Source organism: Coccinella septempunctata, chromosome 8 (genome assembly GCF_907165205.1).
Source record: "Coccinella septempunctata chromosome 8, icCocSept1.1, whole genome shotgun sequence".
Classification (NCBI taxonomy): Eukaryota; Metazoa; Arthropoda; class Insecta; order Coleoptera; family Coccinellidae; genus Coccinella; species Coccinella septempunctata.
Window position 1 is genome coordinate 28,721,865 of NC_058196.1, and position 21,247 is coordinate 28,743,111.

Genomic DNA, 21,247 nt, shown 5'->3' on the forward strand with positions numbered 1-21,247 from the left:
GCATTTTCAAAATGAAAATTGATATTAGTTGTGGCAACGGCGTTATGACATTAACGACATTTCATAAGTGCCAACCTTACTTCGTTCTAGATACAAAAACTTGAGAAAATTATTTCATGGCCAACCGACTGCTAAAATAAATGTGAATGGAGTATAGTTATTCTGAAGGTAATTTTGTGTTTCCAGGAGTGGAAGTGTGATTATTTGATCTCAGTTGTGAGCAACACAACTCTTAACTCTATGTGAAACGTCGATGAGTTGATGGATGTTCATCAGATGACAGTAGGCGCTTAGAAGTAATAACTATAACCTAGCGCCATCTGGCAGGTAACGGATCCAACTCAGCGCTTCCTAAGTGAAGTTTTCTTTCATTGTTTTTTATTTTGCGAAACAGAAATGAATCCAACAATGCTCGAGTCAACTGGATAGCTCTGTGAATCGAGGTTTTAATTAAACCTGAGCTAAGTTATGAGCCACTGATATTACCATAATTCGATTTGCCGGATTTAATCATTGGTGAATTCTTACCCTCGAACTGTCCCACATTTTTAGCAATCTCCGGGACAACTTCGAAATTATATGCCCGAAATATCCCGTAGATTATTCAAATGGCGTTCCAAAATTGAAATTTCTGGGAAGTGTGAAGTTTTAATTGCAAGAGTTCAGGACGAATTCAATTACGGATCCACCGAGCTGGACACTGGCCCGAGACTCGTGACAGAAAAATTAATATCCTGCTGCGATACTCATTAGGAAGAAGGACGCGGAGCAGTCTCTTCTGTAGTTTGATGGACGACTTGGGGCTCGCAGAGCAGTGATTGCTAGATGGGAAATACTAAATAACGCATTAGGGAGAGGGATGGTCGTATCCCGCCAGACATGCAATGATTAATATTTGATTCAATCGGTGGAGAGACTGATGAAACTGTACATTGGTAAGGATCCCTGGTGATCTTTTAACGTTCCTGATAATCCCGCGTTTCAGTGAATCTAGACAAAACCTAAGAAACTCAGGTCCCAATTTAATCATTTATATTTTGATTAGTCGTGACATTCATGGTGAGCTGGTACAAGAAAGCTGACTAGAAATGAATTAGTCTTTTCCGAAATTATATGGACTTTGTGAAAAAGAAGAATTTGATCTGGCTAAAAATATTTCCTAGACTTGAAATGGTATTTTTCGAATGAGTACCTGCTTTTGCTTTGAACCATCTGTCTTCCTGTACTAGAGGTACAGCAACTAAGCCCATACTTTTAGATATCTCTCGAAGGGTAAACTATTGAAGCTCAGATAACTGGTTAGGGCACAGCAGACCAATTGAATCCAAGGTTGTCTCAGTGGTTTCCTTTCATGGGTCAAGAGCCTTTTAGCCTTAGGTTTAAAGGAAGCTCTTTTAAAAACAACCACACTCCTTGTGATCCATTCAGAGATAATTTTCTTTCGTGCCATGTCACAAAAAAGGTCTTGATAAATGTATGATAGATGGAAAGCGTCAGTTCTGGAGTAAAAAAACCTCAACAAGCCTTCAGATTACAGAATGCGTCTGTCTTCACATCATCAGTAACTTATATAACGTTTCCTAGCTCAGCTCAGCATTCCTGCATAATCTTACTAAGAAAGAAATGGCCTTGACATCAGAGAAGAATTGTAGAGCTCTATAACTGTCACAACATATGCAAATGTGTTTGAGGATTATTCTCTAGCTGCTAGCGTAATGAAAAGAAAAGCATACAGCTCGGCCTGCACTTCGAAAAACTCATTTGCTAGGTGAATGGGCATATTGGCTGTGTTATCAGCAATTTGATCTTGTTGATTATTAGAATTACTCATGGTATTACTATCAAAGGTTTCTTTTCAGGTTAAGTTCCACACATCTCTCAAGTTTTATCCTGAAAGCCTGGTCAGGTGATTCTTGAAGCGTTTGTGTAACTTTTCCTACTGAGTTTTTCTTGCAGTTTCTGGATCATTCCGTCACTGAAAAGATTTGCTGATGAGATGAACTTGGTTAAAGAGGAACTGGCTCTCTGATTCTTAATTCTCACCTGAACCATTCCCACATATTCTGGGAATAACCCGATGAGTTTATCTACATTTTTGAAGCCAGTGCTCTTAAATGGTTTTGCAAGAGGAAATGTATAGAAGAGCATCTTTCAAGTGGCACTACCAATCAGGCTCAACTATTTATTGGTAGATACAGGTTATTTTCTTGCTAGAGTGATTCTCCTGTATGGACGGTTTCTTCATTTGTACTTTTCCACACCTGGTTTGACCGAATAAACCGTCTAATACTCCGCTAATATTCCCAGAAAGAATATATTCGAATTCCTATCGGAAGAGTGTGGATAACTATTATTATAAGAACCTTCCAAAAGAAAGCAGTAGGCCCTGAGTTCGCTTATCTGGAATATATGGAGCCATTAAACGAAAGATGGTCTTATGTGAGGTGCAGTAATGCTATTGAATCAACGACCGTATACGCGATTTATATTGTGATTATTCTTCTGGAATCGATTTAAGGGCATCCTTGAAAGGATCTTTATTCGATGGGAGGATAATATGGAGACATCGCTCGTGTTCCTTCTACCTTCTAGGGATAGGTTATGGAAGAGGATTTTAATGGGAATGTGAGGAATGATCATTCGCAAATTCTGATGATGAATGATAAGATGAAAAATTATTACTCTTGCGTGATGATTACCTGATAATAGTTGGGCTGATCCAGCTATTTTCGCATTTCCTGAATGGATGACGTAGGTAATACAGCAGGCAGCTGTAGCTGTTACAGCAATGAGCAAACTGAGGGCACTTCCTGTCCCAACTAATATAGTGCTAGCCTGCCACCATGGGCTTGGTATGTCCCAAAACCTGAAACAAGAAATCTCAATGAATAACAAATTTAAATTATGTTTCAGCTGAATCTACACTCTCTAATCAGGAAGATTGTGAGTGAAAAGTACGAAAAAGAAGTAGGTGACACTACTTAATTATGCGGAAGCTAATTTGTAGTATGAGGAGGGACTGAATAGCCAATATTAACTCTGTAGATGACTTAGATGACACAATATGACGCTGTTTGCAACCCCAGAATGTTTCAACAAGCTTCAAACCTCAGATTTTCGTCCTATACACTGTGGAATATGTCAAATTATAAAGGCTATAAAAAAGAATAGACTTTATATTAGAGGAGCTTGTTCTGTTCATTTGTATAGTCGCATAAAATCTGACTGAATTTTCTTCAGGTCAGTTCGATTCACGACAGCAATTCTGACTCCTAATAAGTTGCTCTAGCGTCCCTTTACGTTATCTTGATGTTCAACCTGAGGAAGCATGAAGCCTTGTTACAGCCTCTAGCTGTACCTCTACTCATCACGTTCATTCCACTACTATACCCTCCGGCTTAGGTCACGCCAAGTTCCCTATCCTCGACTCAATCTGTCACATCCTTCAGGATATCATGTGCGCAGATAACTCTCCAGTTTTAATACGACAAGCTTCCAGATCGGCCAGTTTCCATTTCAGCTCCTCCAGGTCATCCCGCTTTGTGTCAAAACATCGCCTGATTGATTTCGATTATGACCCATACGAAATATTAAAAGCTAAGAGTCCGGATCCATTCGACACAGAAGTTATTTTACTGCGATTTTTCATCGGGTTCGGATTCGTCTCCAACTGGCGAACAAAAGCCTTCATTCGAAACGTTGCCGTTGGAAGAAAGGAAAATAACTGATGAATTATTCGTGAGATGGAGTTGAATGGGGGAGTTCTCCTTTTGGAGTGCGGATGAATGCACTGGGTTTTATACGTTCAATGCGAGCATTTAGAGTTTCATGGTTACTAGATTATCACTGATTTTTGTTCTTTGTTATTGAGTTACCAACTCTTGTTTTCATCCTTTTATGTTTATGCTTTATTCGTCGCTGTCTCCTTAGGAATTGAGGTAATAAGATTTGTTTTTGCAGCATCTTCATCCAGGATTTCATTAGATTCATACACAGATCTGATATCTGACTTATTACGGGGATATGTTGAAAAATTCTTAAGCCTACTATAGAACCAAACAAAATTTCAAGGTCAAAATATATTACTAATCAACATGTTCTCCTCTTAATTGGATGCATTTATTACAGCGAACATGCAACGTCTCTAGGCCTTTCAATAAAAATGTTTCTTCTTGCTCTGCAAACCAGACCTCCACGGCTTTTATTACCTCCTCGTTGGAAGAAAATTTACAACCTTTTAAACTTTATTCAGTTGAGGAAAGAGATGATTGTCGGATGGAGCCAAATTTGGTGAATAAGGGGGGTGTTCTAGTAATTCAAACCCTAAATCACGAATTTCTTGCATGGCAACATGAGATTTGTGTGCAGGGGCGTTGTCCTGCAAAAAAAACACCTTCGGATAGCTTTCCGCGTCTTTTTTCTTCCCGAAGAGTGGTCAGTAATGTCGAATAGTAATCTCCGGTTATTGTTCTAGCCTTATCCAAAAAATCAATCATGATTACTCCATGACAATTCCAAAAAACTGAAGCAAGAACTTTTCTAGTAGATTTTTGGACACGAAACTTCTTAGGTGTTGGAGAACCAGAGTGTCGCCATTCCATCGATTGTTGCTTTCTTTCTGGATCGTAGAAATGCACCAAGTTTCATCCATAGCAACAATTTGGTTTTCAAATCGAGCACAGAGCGAACGCGATGCTTCTACCCTTGAACGCCTTTGGTCAACATTAAAACATTTGGAGATTCATTTTGCAGCAATTTTTTTCTCATATCCAAATTGACGTGAACTATATGATGACCACGTTCCTATAAAATATTCAGTGCTTCAGTTTTAGCCCAATTCGACGGTCTGATAAAATCATGTCATGAACTGCATCGATATTTTAGGGGACAGACAGAGAAACTGGCCTTCCCGATCGGTCATAATCTTCAATGGAAAACTTACTTCTTTTGAAGCTTGCAGTCCAATTTTTAACGGTCGCATATAAAGGACATTGATCACCAAGGATATTAAGCATATCTGCTTACCTCTTAACCCTTAAATACAGGAACTTGATGATGGCTCGATACTCCAATTTTTCGATTTTCACAATTTCGGTGGACCTCTTCTTTCTTTTAATTTATTATGTAACTCTGGTTTACTTTTTTCACCTCAAACTTCACACTGACACTCCTAGTGAGTTATTGTTCGTTGCTATGGTAACGCAATAGTTTTTTTATGCATGGAACTGGTCTAGGCTAACTAGATATCAATACATCCTCGTATATTAAGATGGTATGTTCAACTCCATAAATTATGGACTAAATTTTACAGGGATGTTCAACCAGAGCAAAGATTCTCTTCATAATTTACTAGGCTTATAAAACTCTCATTTTCCTTTCTCGCCCATTTCGAAAGTAGCAAGACTCGAATATAATCCAGAAACACGTTGTACCGCGTTGCCGCTCCATGTTGCAAAGTTTTCTAAGTGACCGTTAAGGGAATTTTGTCGCATCTGTACCCCGGAACGAACGACATAATAATTTACTTAAACCGAATAAACTAGCTTGCTCCAAGTTATTGTGTCATATAATTCGGCGACGGAGTGGAAAAATGGCGGACTGCGCCGGCACGGTCCGGGTTCTTTTTCTGCAGCAGCTGGAAGTTATGTTGCAAATCAGGTGTGCCCCAAGATATAATTGCCGTTTGGAGTGCGAGCTTCGGCATATTTATTTCTCGGAAGTTCCCCTCGTGGAAGGAGTGTTCCGAGCAGCACGGAGTCGCAAAAATGTCAATTCGGAAGTTTCGCCGAGAAGGGTGGGGAATTTATTGGCGGTGAAGACATGATTATTTGTCCATCACGTTTCCGGTAAATGAAGACTTGAAGAATTTATTTTGTCCAATACTGGGTGTCCCAAAACTAGTGAATCAAACGTCACACCACGATAGAGTAGATCAAATACTATCGAATGACACCAACGTTAGTTCAAATGTACCGATTTTCGGTCTATTTTTCTAATCACAGGGCCAATTTGTTATTAAGGACAGCGTTTTTCGCCCATATTATCACCCCTATAGAGGGGGGTTATAAAAATTATGGAGAAAAAACTTTTCAATTTACACTTATTTAGGTTAGGTTAGGTTAGGTTACACTTACTTAGGTTGTCGATTGACTACTTGAAATAATTTTAATTAGGTGTGATAAAACAATAATCTAGGATTAATATGATTTAAAATCGCTATCCTTTTTCACAAACTGGCCCTGTGATTGAAAAAAATAGTTCGAAAATCGGCAACTTTAGGTATTTTCTTGAAATTCTGATTCTTTTGGAAACGGCACATTTTCGCTGAACTGATATTAGGTCCTTCCGTTTGCATAAAAAGTGTAGCACTTTTCTACACTCAATTTTAGTATTGAATTTATACCAGTGTAGAGGAGGTGCAGAAAAGTGCTACACTTTTTATGCAAACGAAGGGACCTATTGGTGTCATTCAATATTTGGTACACTCTATCGTGGTGTGACCTTTGATTCACTAGTTTTAGGACAGCCTGTATAAAGGGTGAGTGTTTGACTTGAACAAATATTTTAACAGTAGATTCTTGAGGTCAAAAGAAACACTATTTTACTATACCATTTTCTCCGATGCGGTCCTGATGAAAAGATAGAGACAATTTAAATTTTCATATTGAGCTATGCCAACTCTTGAAAAACAAAAATTACCTCCAGAATAACTAGCTAAATCTGTGACACTACACATCTGTGGATCTTTCAAACAGAGTTGTATTCAGCCAAAGAACCTAATTTTACAAATATCGAAATATCACTGATATTTTTCAATTTTATTGAACATTATACGAGGAAATATGAAGAATATTTTTATTTTACAAAACGTTCAAATATTCATTTGATAGCGCCCAACTTACTTTCAAGAGTTGGGTTCTTTGAATTTTCGGTATTTTTACGGTTCGTAATGGTCATAATAGGAAAACTGGAAAACGTGGGTGATATCTTGTGTTCGAAAAAAATTCATCATATAAATGAAAAATTATATTCCGAACCTCATTTCATTCGATGAAACCGTTTGTAAGATGGAAGTAAAAATAAGGTTTTTTTAATGTTTTTTCAACAGCCTGTATCTTTTAAACTGAGCCGATTCGGAAAAAATGGAAAAGGAACAAAGTGTTTCATGTGACCTTAAGAATCCACTGTTAAAATATTTGTACGTGTCAAAGACTCACCCTGTATAGAATATTACGTTATCTCAGTTAGATAGATAGATAGATATACTTTATTTGATCCATTATATCTTTAGTTTATGAAATGTGTCCACTTGACATGAAAGAGAAAATAATTGAGAAGTACTATTCAACTTTACTGAACACTGTAGTGTAAATAATTATGGAGGAAACAAATCAAAAATTATTTAATGCTGATTTGTTTCTGCTACAACAAACCCCATTATCAAAGTAGGCTGATAATTGTCCGCATATTTTCCGATGAAGACTCAGCCCATCAGAGACTTGAGCTCGAATTTGAGCAATTGAAAAAACGGAATGGTTTTTTATGCATTTTATCAGCCAGGATCGAAAAACGTGTTAAACGAACAATGCATTCCTACCAGAGATCTCTAGGGATTTTACCGTTTGGACCTAACGCTTCAATAGGGTTTTCACTCCGGAACGTAAACTTCAATTTTCGAAAGAATGAGCTGCTCCCGAATTTCCCAAGGCAAATACTCGAGGAGGAATTGTTGCAATGGAAATGAATTCAGTGGACTCTAGCTGCATTGGAAGTCTTGGCCAATTCGAGGAAGTATTTTATTTTATTCGTTAGTTTCTTGAACGAAGATTTCATTTCAGCTCACCTGGAGAATACCAAGTGGTGAACGAAGGGTTGTAAACCTGTTGAATGGCCGAGGAAAGAAGACTTGAATATTCATGTTATGGCAGAGGAGGACAAACTACTATCTACAAAAACTGATGATGGTGTTTGAGAAGAAATCATTAAAATATAAGAACTTATAAATGTTTGCAATTCACATTCAAATTATTGATATGATTTAACATTGATAAAAATATTTCGATATGATTTAACATTGATAAAAATATTTCGATATGTGAATATTTGAACTCAATATTGACTGGTTTTAAGGGGACGTAGAGATCCTAAATTTCGAGATTGGGACCTTGAGATGTGTGGTGGTTGAGATTTATGAGCTCTAATCTGATTGGGTGGTTTGAATTCAGTGTATCATTTGGTTGTTTTCAATAACTTTCATCAGGGATAATAGACTAAATATAGCATGAAAAGGATGTATAGAGATTAATAAGTAATATAGGTACTTTCGAACACAGACGTGGTTCGTGTAAATACAGGGTGTCTGAAAAAAGTTATAGGAACTACCCCTGCTTATTTTCATAATCCTAAGTCCTTCGCATTTGTTTACGGACAGCCTATATATTGAATGATAATTCCTCTTCATCTTATAGCACCGTAATCAACAAAGGATATTCTAGGTGATCGCTAAAACTCGGTTATCTGAAAATTCAATCAACTTGTTTGCATTCTGTCCAGTTCCCTAATACAACTCTCAACATCAATGTTTGTGGATAGGACGAAAACGCCCAGAGGAAGAAATATACAAAAATGTAAAAAAGCACCCCATTTCTTTATAACCAAAATAGAACGGTCCCCAAAGCATCCACACTTTCTCAGGGCAATTCCGTGTCACGAGTGGAAACGAGACTGTTTTTTCCACTGGGAATTTATGAAGGATGTGCCGTTTTATTTTTTTCCTTCTCGACTGAGGCTGTTTTTCACTGTAATGACTAGTCTCTATTCACCGATTGTAGAAAATACCCCGGTGCGGACTTCAAAATTCCCCGGATACGAACCATAAGGGGATGAATTCGGAGGATTTGTATTCATGTATTGTGTGGAACAAAAAGCACACTCTGAATTCATTCATAAGGGCAGATTTAGTCGATTGATCTGAATAGAACTTATGTGGAGATTTGCTTCGGTTCCTATCAGTTGTCTCAGAATACGCCTTGTCAAAGTTTCAGTGCTCGATTTCAGTTGATGAATATCAAAGTTCAGGGCAAAAAGCTGTAACCATTTTTCCTGAGTAATCAGACTTTAAATCTGTTTGGTGGAAATTGTTTCCCATTCTCCTAACTGATTTAAGCAAAGAAATGAACAGGATTAGATGGGTGGTTGCGAAAACATTTCAAGGGAAATTTTTGATTTCTTTCTTGGGACCAAGAAGACTGATAGGAAAGAAATTTTATGGCCCTCGAAATATCCCTATTTTCCTGCAGAACGGTTTGAAATGTGGAACATTCAAACTACATCTTACCTAATGAAATATGTCTGTTAATACCTCCACGCAAAACCCATAACTCAGTGAAACGCAAACCAAAATGATCCAACCCAACTTGGATCTTCAGACAGACTTCCGAACTTAGAAAGTATAAGTCGTCCTAGTTTCCTTAGTTGATGTGAACACTTGTGCTGGGACATAATTCGCCAAATTAGTGACTAGTTATAAATAGGTGTATTTGGAAGTTTCCATGCGGAGTTTAATTTGAGAAGTTTCCCGAATGAATTACATAATTAATTCCATACCTACAGAGTGAGCCTACGACTCGTACAAATATTTCAACATTGTAGATTCTTGAGGCCAAAATAAACACTTTTTACTTCACCACTTTTCCCGAATCACTACCATTTCTGAAATAGATTTTAGATACTAGGAAAGAATTATTTTTCGATTTCGGCAAGAATGATTCTCGAATTGTTGGATAGACAATTTTCTGCTCCTCTGTGTTTGCCCTTTCCCCTCCTCACTTCTTTTCTATCCTCAAACGGCATAGGTTTTACATTCAGTAGGAAGACAACCTCACGATTGGTTACTGTATTGCAGTTCGATCTCTAGTAGAACGTTAGATGATGGAGCAAGGTGAGCTTGACTGAGTCATGGCAAATATCGAACCTGAAAGTTCTATTTGGATTCGGAAGTTTCATCAATGGTCAGATCCAGAGGTGAACCTCCTGAGAATTTCATGCGATGAAAGCTTGTAAATTGAGGTATTCAAAGTTGGGAAACTGGTTAACTCCACCTATTTCCGGAAAACTTCCCCTGCGACGTCGTATAATATTCTATCAACTAGGGCAAGCTAGGAATATGCACTCCGAATATGATCTTAAGACGTTCTCTAATTGATTTCGTTGAAGTGAGGGGAATATGTTACTCGCGTTTCACCTGATTGGATTCGTTAGTTTTTCAAACACGAAAATATTACTTTAAAAATCATTTGGTGTATTATTTGAGGAAAGAATAACTGAACGATTGAGAGAAATGGACTCTATGACAAAAAGGAAAACTGGACCACACTACAAATACTACACAAATAATATTTTGTTGGAACTCATCCCCTTGAAGTTTAGAGTCTAGGTTGAGAGAGTTTTCATCTTGAGAATTATCTATCTCTTTTTCTTCTAAGGTCCAGTACTTTCATCTGCGAATAACTAATTTTATTCTATTCCTAGGATAAGTAAAAATGCTGTCTTTTCACTTTGAAATAGTGTAATTCATCGAATAAATCTGTCATTGAAACTTAAGAATAAGGGTTTCTTTGTCAAATGTGAACATAGATCGATTATCGGTACGTCATTATTGGTAGAATTTTTCAGATTCTGAATGTATAGTTAGTTATTCTAAGTGTGATTTTCATGAAATATTCGCTTTCTAGTTGGAAATGTGACAATTTCTACTTTCTACAATGCGGTGTCTTATTCTACATTAATCAGTGAAAAGTAGTATACCGTGTTTTTATAGAATTGTTTATCCATCAAATAACTTCGTGTGGAAGCACAGAAATAATGTGTCCTTCTGATAGGAAATTATTTGACAGATACTTATTCAGATTGAATGAAATTTATTCGAAGGTGAAACTACCGGGCCTTAGTGTTTCTTGTGGAACGATGTATACGATGCACTACCCTTCATGAATTCCCCTACGATTCTGTTTTTTAGATATAATTTACGCTGCCTTCGTAAAGTTCCCAATCATCAATCTTTTTCTACAATATTACTGTTGTATTATTGTTCAATCAAAAGTTCAAATTAGGCATGAAATTGACAATTTACTTTTATGATGGTACTGAAGACATTTCATCAAAAAACTCCACGTAATTATTTTAGTCTATCAAAAACAACGTGAGGCATAAAACCAATATTGCTCAGCATTCTTACGCTCTTCATATTGGAATATGTTACCGTTGTGCTTTTACGTCGTTCTATATATTGAAAGCGGAGGAATGCCAAAAATGGTATAACATTACGGTTATTACATGAATTCTTCATGAAACTTTCGGTATGAATTTTTTTCGATACAGCCTGGAAGCATCTGGTTCGTGAAGTTTGATATCAATAGCGAAATATTGATTTTATAAGTATTTCTTTCACTTGAGTTATTGAAGGTACTTGCATGGAACATGTTGTTGCAGTAGGATGAAATGAGAGGAACACAAGAGGAATTCTATACTATAGAGTTGGCCGTTGAAAACGAAACAGCGAAACATGATGAGTCCAAGACTCACCCTGTATAAAAATGCTCGGAGACGTTCATTTTGATTCCAGGGGGATAACTTCTAAGATCAAATTCGAAACCGTATCGCTTCAACCCTTACAGCGGGTTCATAAAACTTTGATCGTCCGATCAACGATTTGACAGTCACTCGATTTCTCAAAATAAATCACTGAAACCTTCTCATTTCTGAATATATTGAAGAAATAGCAATTGGGAATAATTAAACGGACGTATGAACATCATAATTTGATGCGAGAATGATATCCTGAATGATCATGACTGAATCATCGATTGAAAACAAATTGACGTCTATTCGTCAATCAAGCGTTGATTTCCTGATCAAACTTTATGAAACCCGGGGTGTGTGTTTCAACCCTAAACCTTATATTTTGATAAGAGAAGACAAGGTAAGTGATATACCTCATTTGGAAGGCCTTTTTGTTCTGAGTTCTCCTAATTTATTATTTTTTCGTTCAATTCGTTCAATTCGTTCATTTTCGAGATATTCAAATTTAAATTCTGTACAGAATTGGTCATCAATCGAATTTTCACTAGGTAATTTTAGAATTCGTTTCCAATCAATGTCCATCAAATAAATCCGAATTTCATCAAGGACCTACCGGATCTAGATAACCAGAGATCATTGAAACGAAAGGCTCATCTCGGTGCAGAAAAATCCGAGGGAGGAAATTTCACTGCCATCCCTCTCCTGATATCCTCTCGAGTGGAAAATGATCCATTCCGAAATCACGGCTGATAAAGGACTTCAAAGTAATTCGATGCGGATAAAGTAAAGCACACGGTGACCGATAAGAAGCAGACGGGGATGTCCTCATCTCAAAACCTTTCTAGAAAATGTATCAATCATAGTGAAAGGAGAGCTCCCATACCGAGCTGATCCTTATACGAAAGGGAGATGAATAATACTGTTAGTGTGATCTTCCGCATTTACGCTTGATGAATTTCCTTATGCAATCAGGGGTAAATGAACCGTCATATCTGAGGAGATTAATGTGCGGAATCGATATTTCTGGAAGGGCTGGTCCTCGGTGAGTTTTTAAATACCATCATCGACTCTCAGTATAAACCCAAATGGAAAAAAATATGCAAGAGAATTTGTTTCCTCCGATGTGAAATTATTTTGAATTCGGAGTGAGATTATCTTATTTTCTTATTGTTCTCTGACGAGGAAGTTATTGTCAGGATTGTCAGCCTAATGTGCAGATGGGCTGGACACGTCTCCAGAGTCTAGGGAGATTAGTGGACTACAAATCTGTTAGAATGGGTACCGAGACACAAAAACGAAAAAGGGACAGACCACACAGACGTTGGGTGGACGATATAACCGACCAAATTGAAAAGAAGTGGGTGAGGGTAGCTCTGGACAGAAAAATGAGAAAGGCACAAGTGATGCCTATGTCCAGGAGGCTGCTGATAATGATGGTTCTTCTCTTCAAACCCTTTCACCGTTTGGACTGGCTTTAGATTGGTTTATGTTAGATTTCTAGTTTTTGTTCTAGTTCTAGACTATTCCTAGACTCCCGTGGCACCTTCTGTGAATTTCACTTTGTATCTAGTTTCTTAACAAACTCTGGAATAAAGCGAGGATGCGTGTTAGCGCCTTTACTGTTCAATATTTTCGCCATAGCTGTCTCGATAATTGCTGACATGAGTATGCCTGTAAGAGGTGTTGGAATAAGATTCAGATTTGATGGTGGCCTATTTAACCTGAAGCGCCTCAGAGCAAAATCCCGTACAAAGTTTATCACGGAACTTCAATATGCAGACGACTGCGCACTTATCGCTAGCAGCCCAGAGGATCTAGAGATAATGTTGGACACCAATATACATATATACGAAGCTTTAGGCCTTAGACTCAATATAGACAAAACCTGGTAAGTCCGTCAGAAAGCCTTCAGACAGATATCAGCCTGGAGAATGAAGCTCTAGAATAGGTCAAGCAGTTCAAGTACTTGGGAACCTTCATAAATACTAGGGCTAACCTAGACACGGAAATACACAACCATATGAATTCGGCATCGCGGGCATACTGGAAGCTAAAGGACAGAGTGTTTCAAAATAACGAATTCAATCTGAAGACCAAGACAACTGTTTACAAAGCAGTGGTCCTCCCAACGCTTCTTTACGGAAGCGAAAGCTGGACGTCCTACAGGCGACATATTGAACAGCTTGAACAAACGCAACAACGTCATCTAAAACAAATAATGCACATCAGATGGTTACACAAAGTTTCGAATGCAAAAGCCTTGTAACGCGCGAGTTGTATAACAATTGAGACTCAAGTAACGAGGGCCTGATTCAGATGGAACGGCCACATTCTGAAGATGCAAGACACAAGTCTCCCCAAAATAGCTCAGTATGGCGAATTCACAGAGGGAGCCCGGAAACCAGGAGGCCATTATAAGCGGTTTAAGGATATACCTACTACATCAATCCCTAAAATCAGTTAACGCCAATCATAACTGGAAACAACTAGCCTTAGACAGGTAAGAGTGGAGGTCTATGGTACACAGTTATAATGGAGACTCGAGAAAAATACAGTGGCGGCCAGATCTGGTGAGTGACTATCCATGCCTGGAGTGTGGAAGGATCTGTAGGTCACGGTTGGTTCTCTTTAGTCATAGAAGGACACACAGTCGCAATTAGCCCTAAGAAAGTATAAGTCTCTTCACAGTCTTCGCTAGTTCGATTCCATTGTACTACTATTATTTAAAGCTATGAAGGTGTAAGCCGCCTATCTGAAACTTCCTATGGACATTCTCATCTCGAGGATTGAATCCTGTAAACGCCAGAACCAGTCATCCAACCTCGAAAATCATCTCTTCTCGTAACCAGGGATTCCAATGTATACCGATATTATATTCCACATGATCCAGAGTCGACAATTCATTCCAAATCCACCCTATTACAGCTTCAGGTTACCAGTCACTTTGTCGATGTAACTAGATCACTGGTAGCCTCTACACATGTCGGGGTCATCATCAATCTCTGCCTCCTAGTTGTTGGAGGAAAAAATTCGATAAAGATGATAAATTCGGCTACGGGTTAGAGGAGAAACAATCTTGACGTGGGATGATAATAGATGCCATTAATCTTGTTGGGCGTCCTCGTTTTCACGAGTTCCGTTGTTGTACAATGCGAAGAACGCTGAACGGAAGATGTGTGCTCTCATTTGCGTTGGGTTTTTATTGTCTTGAAAAGGGGTGACAGGACCACTGCAGTGTCATCGATAAATTGCCGTGGCTCGGACGTTTTTCGGACAACTTCGAGCGGTTATGTTTTCGAGGTTATGGCGTTTCTTTCGTTGAACTTTGCCCCAAATATGCCGAGCAGGACATGGTCATGTGGTCTTGGAGTAGTTCCACAAGTCTTCTCTTGATGTATTATCAGTTCAGCTTCAACTATCCGGAGAAGAATCTTCTTTTGAAATCTCACCACTTGACAAAAGATATGACTTTCATCTATTGAGACGAATATGGGTGCAATGCACCTCTGGCGACAATCTATATGCTTTTACAGCGTCCTCTGGTAAATAGACCTGAATGAAGAAAGAGAATACCAGATGAAAAAACTTCCGAATTCACAGAAGCCTTTCCTACGCAATCAAAAACATTCCTGAGTGTCGCGCTTGGCTCTCAAGTGACGCTCCAGCACCGAAGTCTAGGACAAGTCCAGTATTGCAAGCAGCTTCATTCTCTATGGATGAAATTCCCGTTTTCATCAAAGACACGGTCTGGAGCGCCACGCCTTCTGGACGAACCGACAGGAAACGGGAATGGAATGTAAAACGCCGGACTGTCTGGAATCGTTGTTGCAACTTAACGAGAATAACAAATAGGATAGGAGGGCGGATACTTACCTGGAATATCGACCGCATTCCACTACAATTTCAACAACACCCTGAGGGTTCACACGGGGGTAATTACAGCGGCGGAAGGAGCTGAAATATGCATCCACTTTGCCGAGCAAACGACCCTGCAAAAGAAGAGAAAAAACGTCAGAATCCCATTTGGACAGCGTTAATATGTAACGAGAAGAGAATAGGTCTTTATTTGTTTTGGAGGTGTTGGAAAGAAAAATGTTGGGGGAGCAAGGGTTAGATACATTAATTACAGCTTCATACCCCATTTGTTCCATTATTTCCTATGAAATCAAGCCTTGAAACTCAGTAGGCGAAAGAAACGTCAATCAATATCTGTCAATTCAATTCATAGATTATTATAACTGTCAATTTACTTGACCTTGTGATTCATCTTTCTATTGACGGCTACTCTAATATTTAAAAAGGCGTATTCCGATGCACCCAGTTCAAATATGAGCTCATCGATTGGCAGGAATTCGTTTTCATGCCCACGTCGATGAGTTTCATCATCAAAGCAATCAATACCAAATAAAACCTCAAAGAAAATCCCCCATCCCTGTACCGCAAGCATAAATGATTGCCTTTTAACCCCACGTTACAGATTTATTTAACCGAAAATGGATTTTCGATGTGACCTTCGTTTTCGCTCTCCATTTCGGTATCCGAGGAATTTTGTGACCCTTCTAACTCGACATGCTATTTTTATTAAGTAGGAATTTTCCTGTGGGTGTTCCTTTGCGAGCGGCGTTTACACTGCAAGGGAGTTCTTATTCAAGTTTGAAAATAAAATCGAATTTCACCAGTTTGTTTTAATGTCTTCATCTCTGGGAAACAAATATTTAGGAAGGCGAATGAAGAGGATTTTTGGCTTTGAAAAAACGTATAAATTACGAAGATTTATTAAGACTTGATGAATCATTTCCTTTCTTCTAATTGGACTAATTTCGTATACTGTGAAAAATGTTTTACTTTTCCTCATCGTGGCTAGTGCCAGTACAACTTCTCAGTTTCAACCCCTTATTCTACCTAGTTCTACCACATCTGGGAATACGATTTTCTGGCTGGCGTGAAAACCCGTTGGATGCAAAACTAGAGTGGTGAACAAGTGTGTCTTTTCCCCTATCCTTATAAGTTCTATCACTTCTGGCAGTACGATTTTCTGGCTGGCGTGCATACCCGTTGGAAGCAGAAACTGTAATGGTGAACAAGTCTGCCTTTTTCCCTTTCCTTTTCAGTTCTATCACTTCTGTTGGAAGTTAAAACCAGTGTCGTGAATAATTGTACATCCTTTTTCCTAATCCATTTTGGTTTATCCTAGCTGGAGGTACGATTTCTGGCCGGCGTGCAAACCCGATGGAAGCAGAAAACAGAGTAGAGTACCGTTTCTCAACGTCGTCTTTTGTTTTCCTGACTTGCAATTGTTTTTGAATGGAGATTCTTGAGGTATTACTTCCCCTTGAGTGTGAGTCTTGCTTCTGGCTTGCAGACGAATCGGTAACTAGGGTAGGTTTGCTATTTTCCCTCTAAAGAATAGCTGCCGCTCGAGATACCCGAGCTTGATAAAATGATCTGAGCTAGTTCGTCTATTCTTATCATTTCAATCAGAGATACGGTCGAAAAATTCCAAGGCAAGACAGGACGTAATTACATAATTCCCAACGGCTCCTTGAAAGGATGTTTTCCAGTCCGTGCCATCTGTATCTCCTCTCCATCCGGAATCAATTGAACGTTCGCATCAATTAGGGACTAGACGTTCGCCATTCCCCTGGATAGGGTGGAACGTTAGGGAGGCCTGTACAGGCAGTGACCATGCCGTCGAGACGGAGGTCAGGCAATTAGTTCTTATGGAATTGTTCATTTGTGAAAATGCCTAGGGAATTGAATTCCGGATATTTGGTTTCATTGATTCGGCCTTCTTCTTCTTCCGTGCTGAAGGGGAAGAACTGAATTGAAGGGTGGAATCGAATTGAATGATGAAGGAAAGGACCTCTGAGTGGCGATTGAGATTTTGATGAATGACTCTCGTTTAGGTTTTCTGCCGAATGAGAATTTCTTCCTTTTATCTCTTTTGAAGGAGTTGGAACAACGGGGGCTTATAATTAATAATTGATGAGAATTAATTAGTATTCATTCAGATGTATACCACCCTCTGCTATGAATATCAGGATCTGTGTCGAACTGTCTCAAGTTTCTACAATATTCTCACCCCAAATTGTATGGTACAATACAATAATTTTTTCGAGCGACCTGTTGCAACTAATCAGATAGACACCTTCCACAGTTCCGTACTCGAAATTTGATTATATTTTGTCGAAATTCTAGGGGTTGTAGCTCAGCCATCTTGAATATTCTAAATGGATCAATTTCGGTGACTTTTTGATGACCTTCTGTGAAAAAACGCCTGACCTTTCAAAACACCCTGCAAAGTCAGTAAGAAAATTCCCACCCCTAAATTAGGTTGTGTTTTTTCGAGTGGATCTCGAGAAAAAACACCCATTTCGTTTCATAAGCACCCACCATAAATCAATTATGAAGAAATGTTGGAAACAGAGGCGGTTCGCGAATCCTGCGAGAACATAATTAAAAGGATCTGAATGGCGCGGTTTCCGTGTTATAGGGAAACGCAAATTCATATCAAATTGCGAAAATAAATTCTCACGTCGCTCCCTCCAATAAGGAACTGCCACGGAATAATAATATCCTCCCGTATAAAAACGTCCGACCCTTGCTCACCTCCAAATTAAATTCGCCAGAGAAAGAATTTGTTTCATTTTTCATGGCGAACTTTGAATTAGATTCAGGACCCATCGAATGAACCTCCCTTAAATTCATTCGTTGGGAATTCTTAATTCATTACGTTTCAGAAATATATTACACATATAATGAAAGAACACGCCTTTCAGATTGAGACATAAAGAAAGAATGACAATTCATTCGGGTGAAACTGGAAACATTCAAACGCAACTGTATACCGGAGGAAAAAATCTTGAAAGAAACCGAGGCGACGTTTTGAGATATTCACATCACGATGCGCCATCTATCTCGCAAAGACTGAACCAAAACCTCGCTTTCTCTGCAGATCCCTACACCAATTCCTGGTGTAAATTGAACTACTACCTGTAGCCGGACAAACTAAAACGAATGCTTGGATATAAAAATAACGTGTTATAAGATTCGTGAACTGTATGAAACCATTTCCTTAAAACCACAGTTGAATTCGTCCCTCCCTTTAATTTGCGTTTCTTTCCCTCTTTGTCGGCCACTCTTCTTGTTCCTCAACAACGAGAAGTATCTCTGCAAAAATGAACTTCGCGGTTAAAATTGCCTGTGACCCCTCCATTGAACTTTCATGAGAACAACTGGAAAGGGATCTTGGAGAAGAGATTAAAACTGGGAATATTATTCTGTTTGCGGCGAAACCTCTGGCTACATCTGAATTACGTTTATCCGTTCCCCTTCTCGCAGAATAGGATTTAAATGTTGCTTTGCCGGGAAATATAATAGTACATAGCGCATAAAATGTGTGGTTGCACTACTGAATCACTTTTATTTTGGGTTGCGGGAATTAAAAATGGATGCGGTAGTCTTTTTATGGAACAACAGATTGATTTTCCCAAAGGGTTATTTTCTAACCCAGAACTACCCAGCTGTTATTCACTTTAATTGGCCCATGATTATCTACGGAAATATATTAGAAGTTACTCACATTAAATGAACGTATTTCGTTCTTTCTGCTCTTTCTGAATATGTATCACATATAGATCTACGATGTTTCCTCAGAGATACGCGTGTCGAAAGTTGACCGCAAAGTTCTCGAAAAGATGGGGTCAGTTAAAAAATCGTCAAGACCGAACAGATGCATCGAACTGGATAACATTTTGTGATTTGTCATTAGAGTTAATCTTTAAGAATATGTATCACATTTAGGCTTGGTACTTCAACGTGCGAATAACTAAATTTATTCGATAGATACGTCTTATTCTAAGGCCCGGTACTTTCACGTCCGAATAAATAAATTTATTCGATAGATAAGTTATTCGTAGGATAAGTAAAAATGCTGTCTTTTCACTTTCAGATAATGTTATTCATCGATTAAATCTGTCATTGAAACTTAATAATAAGTGTTGTTTTGTCATAGATCGAATGTGGGTACGTCATTATTGGTTAAATTTTTCAAATTCTTGATGTATGGTTATACTTTGTGTGATTTTCACGAAATAATCGCTTTCTAGTTGGAATTATGACCATTTCTACAATGCGGTGTCTTATTTTACATTAATCAGTGAACATTAGTATACCGTGTTGTCATAGAATTGTTATTCGTCGAATAATTTCATCTGAAAGCACCGAAATAATGTATCCTTCAGAGAGGAAATTATTTGACAGATACTTATTGACATTGAATAAAATTTATTCGAAGGTGCATAGACATAGAGACATGGACTGAGCAATGCCAGCATGAAATTGGCTATTTATTAGAAAGAGAGAAAAGCTCGTCGGGACATACCTTTCTCTTTTTTGTTCACATAGAGGTGAGTGTAGACCAATCAAAATTCTAGAAAAAGACAACTGCATTCCCGACGTGTTTTTCTCTCTGTCACTTTTTTTGACCGTATTTCATGCATAGATATAAAGGGAAGGCACAGTCCATGTCTCTATGTCTATGCGAAGGTGAAAGTACCGGGCCTAAGTTTAGTGGTAGTTTAGCCAACATTGGCTGAGTGACGACTACAATCGTCGTATGTGCCTTTACATTTTATGATTTCGTATACCGTAGATTCGGGTGACTTGGGACGATTGTTGAATTCAACTTGTCATATTTTCAAAACGGTGATCTATTTTCATGTGAGAAAGAGGTTTGAATATACTTAGTGACTCAGACTATTGATTACTCGATTGATTAGGATATATACTATGCTTCAGAATTCGGATATGAATTTTGAAAAAAATAAAACATACTTGTTTCAAGTCACCCACCGAGTTGGGAGGCTTGGGACACAAGTTAAAATCCATTGATTTCTCAACTATCAAATGGAATAGGTGACTTGGGACGGTGTATAGTTTTGAAAAATTAGAATTTGTGATTAAATAGTTGAAATTCGGTAAGGAAATTAAATGATAAACCATTATTACAGCGAAAGTAAATATATTGCAACTCAAATGTAAAAAAACCAAACAAAACAAGGGAACTTTGATTTTTTTCATTCTTTGGTGATTTCTCTGTGGAAATATGGTAAATAATAATATCCAGCGAAAAATCGGTATATTTCCTGCTGCCAATGCGCCGCTTGTATCTATTCGGCATTGTCCCAAGTCACCCTATGAAAGAACAAAATCAATGAATGAAATCCGTGTTGCCATTTGATTTGTTAACAACCTTGTTTCATGACATATCTTATATCCCAAAATCCCACGTATCCAGAAGAAAAATTACACATGCACAAAGAGAAACACATGTACAGGACACTAGAAAGTATAAGGGCTATAAAAAGACGCGCTTTTACTCCCCTGAATTCGTTAATTTTTCCTGTCAATTCAAACGCTCTGGTCACGGCAAACTCAACAGGATTTAATTGTTAAACTAACCGAAAAGACGCTACACAATCTTATAAGTTTGTCCCTTCACTCATAAATGGTAAGAAACAAAGAAATCTGCAAGAGGGGTAATTGCCCCGAGTCACAAGACTGTCCCAAGTCACCCGAATCTACCGTACGTCGTTTCTGAAGTATAATTCAATGGAACTATCCACGTCTTTCCAAATAATAGGGAGAGAGATTCTTATCAGACTTC

General features: G+C 38.3%; 1 protein-coding gene across 1 annotated transcript in view; it reads right to left on the reverse strand.

The window, feature by feature from the left end:
• Nucleotides 1-21,247, reverse strand: part of LOC123318811 (LHFPL tetraspan subfamily member 6 protein-like) — a 72,927-nt gene that overhangs the window by 11,107 nt on the left and 40,573 nt on the right. The window contains exons 2-3 of the mRNA XM_044905554.1: nucleotides 15,454-15,569; nucleotides 2,700-2,866 (exon numbers count right to left, since the gene is read on the reverse strand). Coding sequence (XP_044761489.1) covers nucleotides 2,700-2,866; nucleotides 15,454-15,569 — 283 coding nt within the window. The remainder of the gene's footprint in view (nucleotides 1-2,699; nucleotides 2,867-15,453; nucleotides 15,570-21,247) is intronic.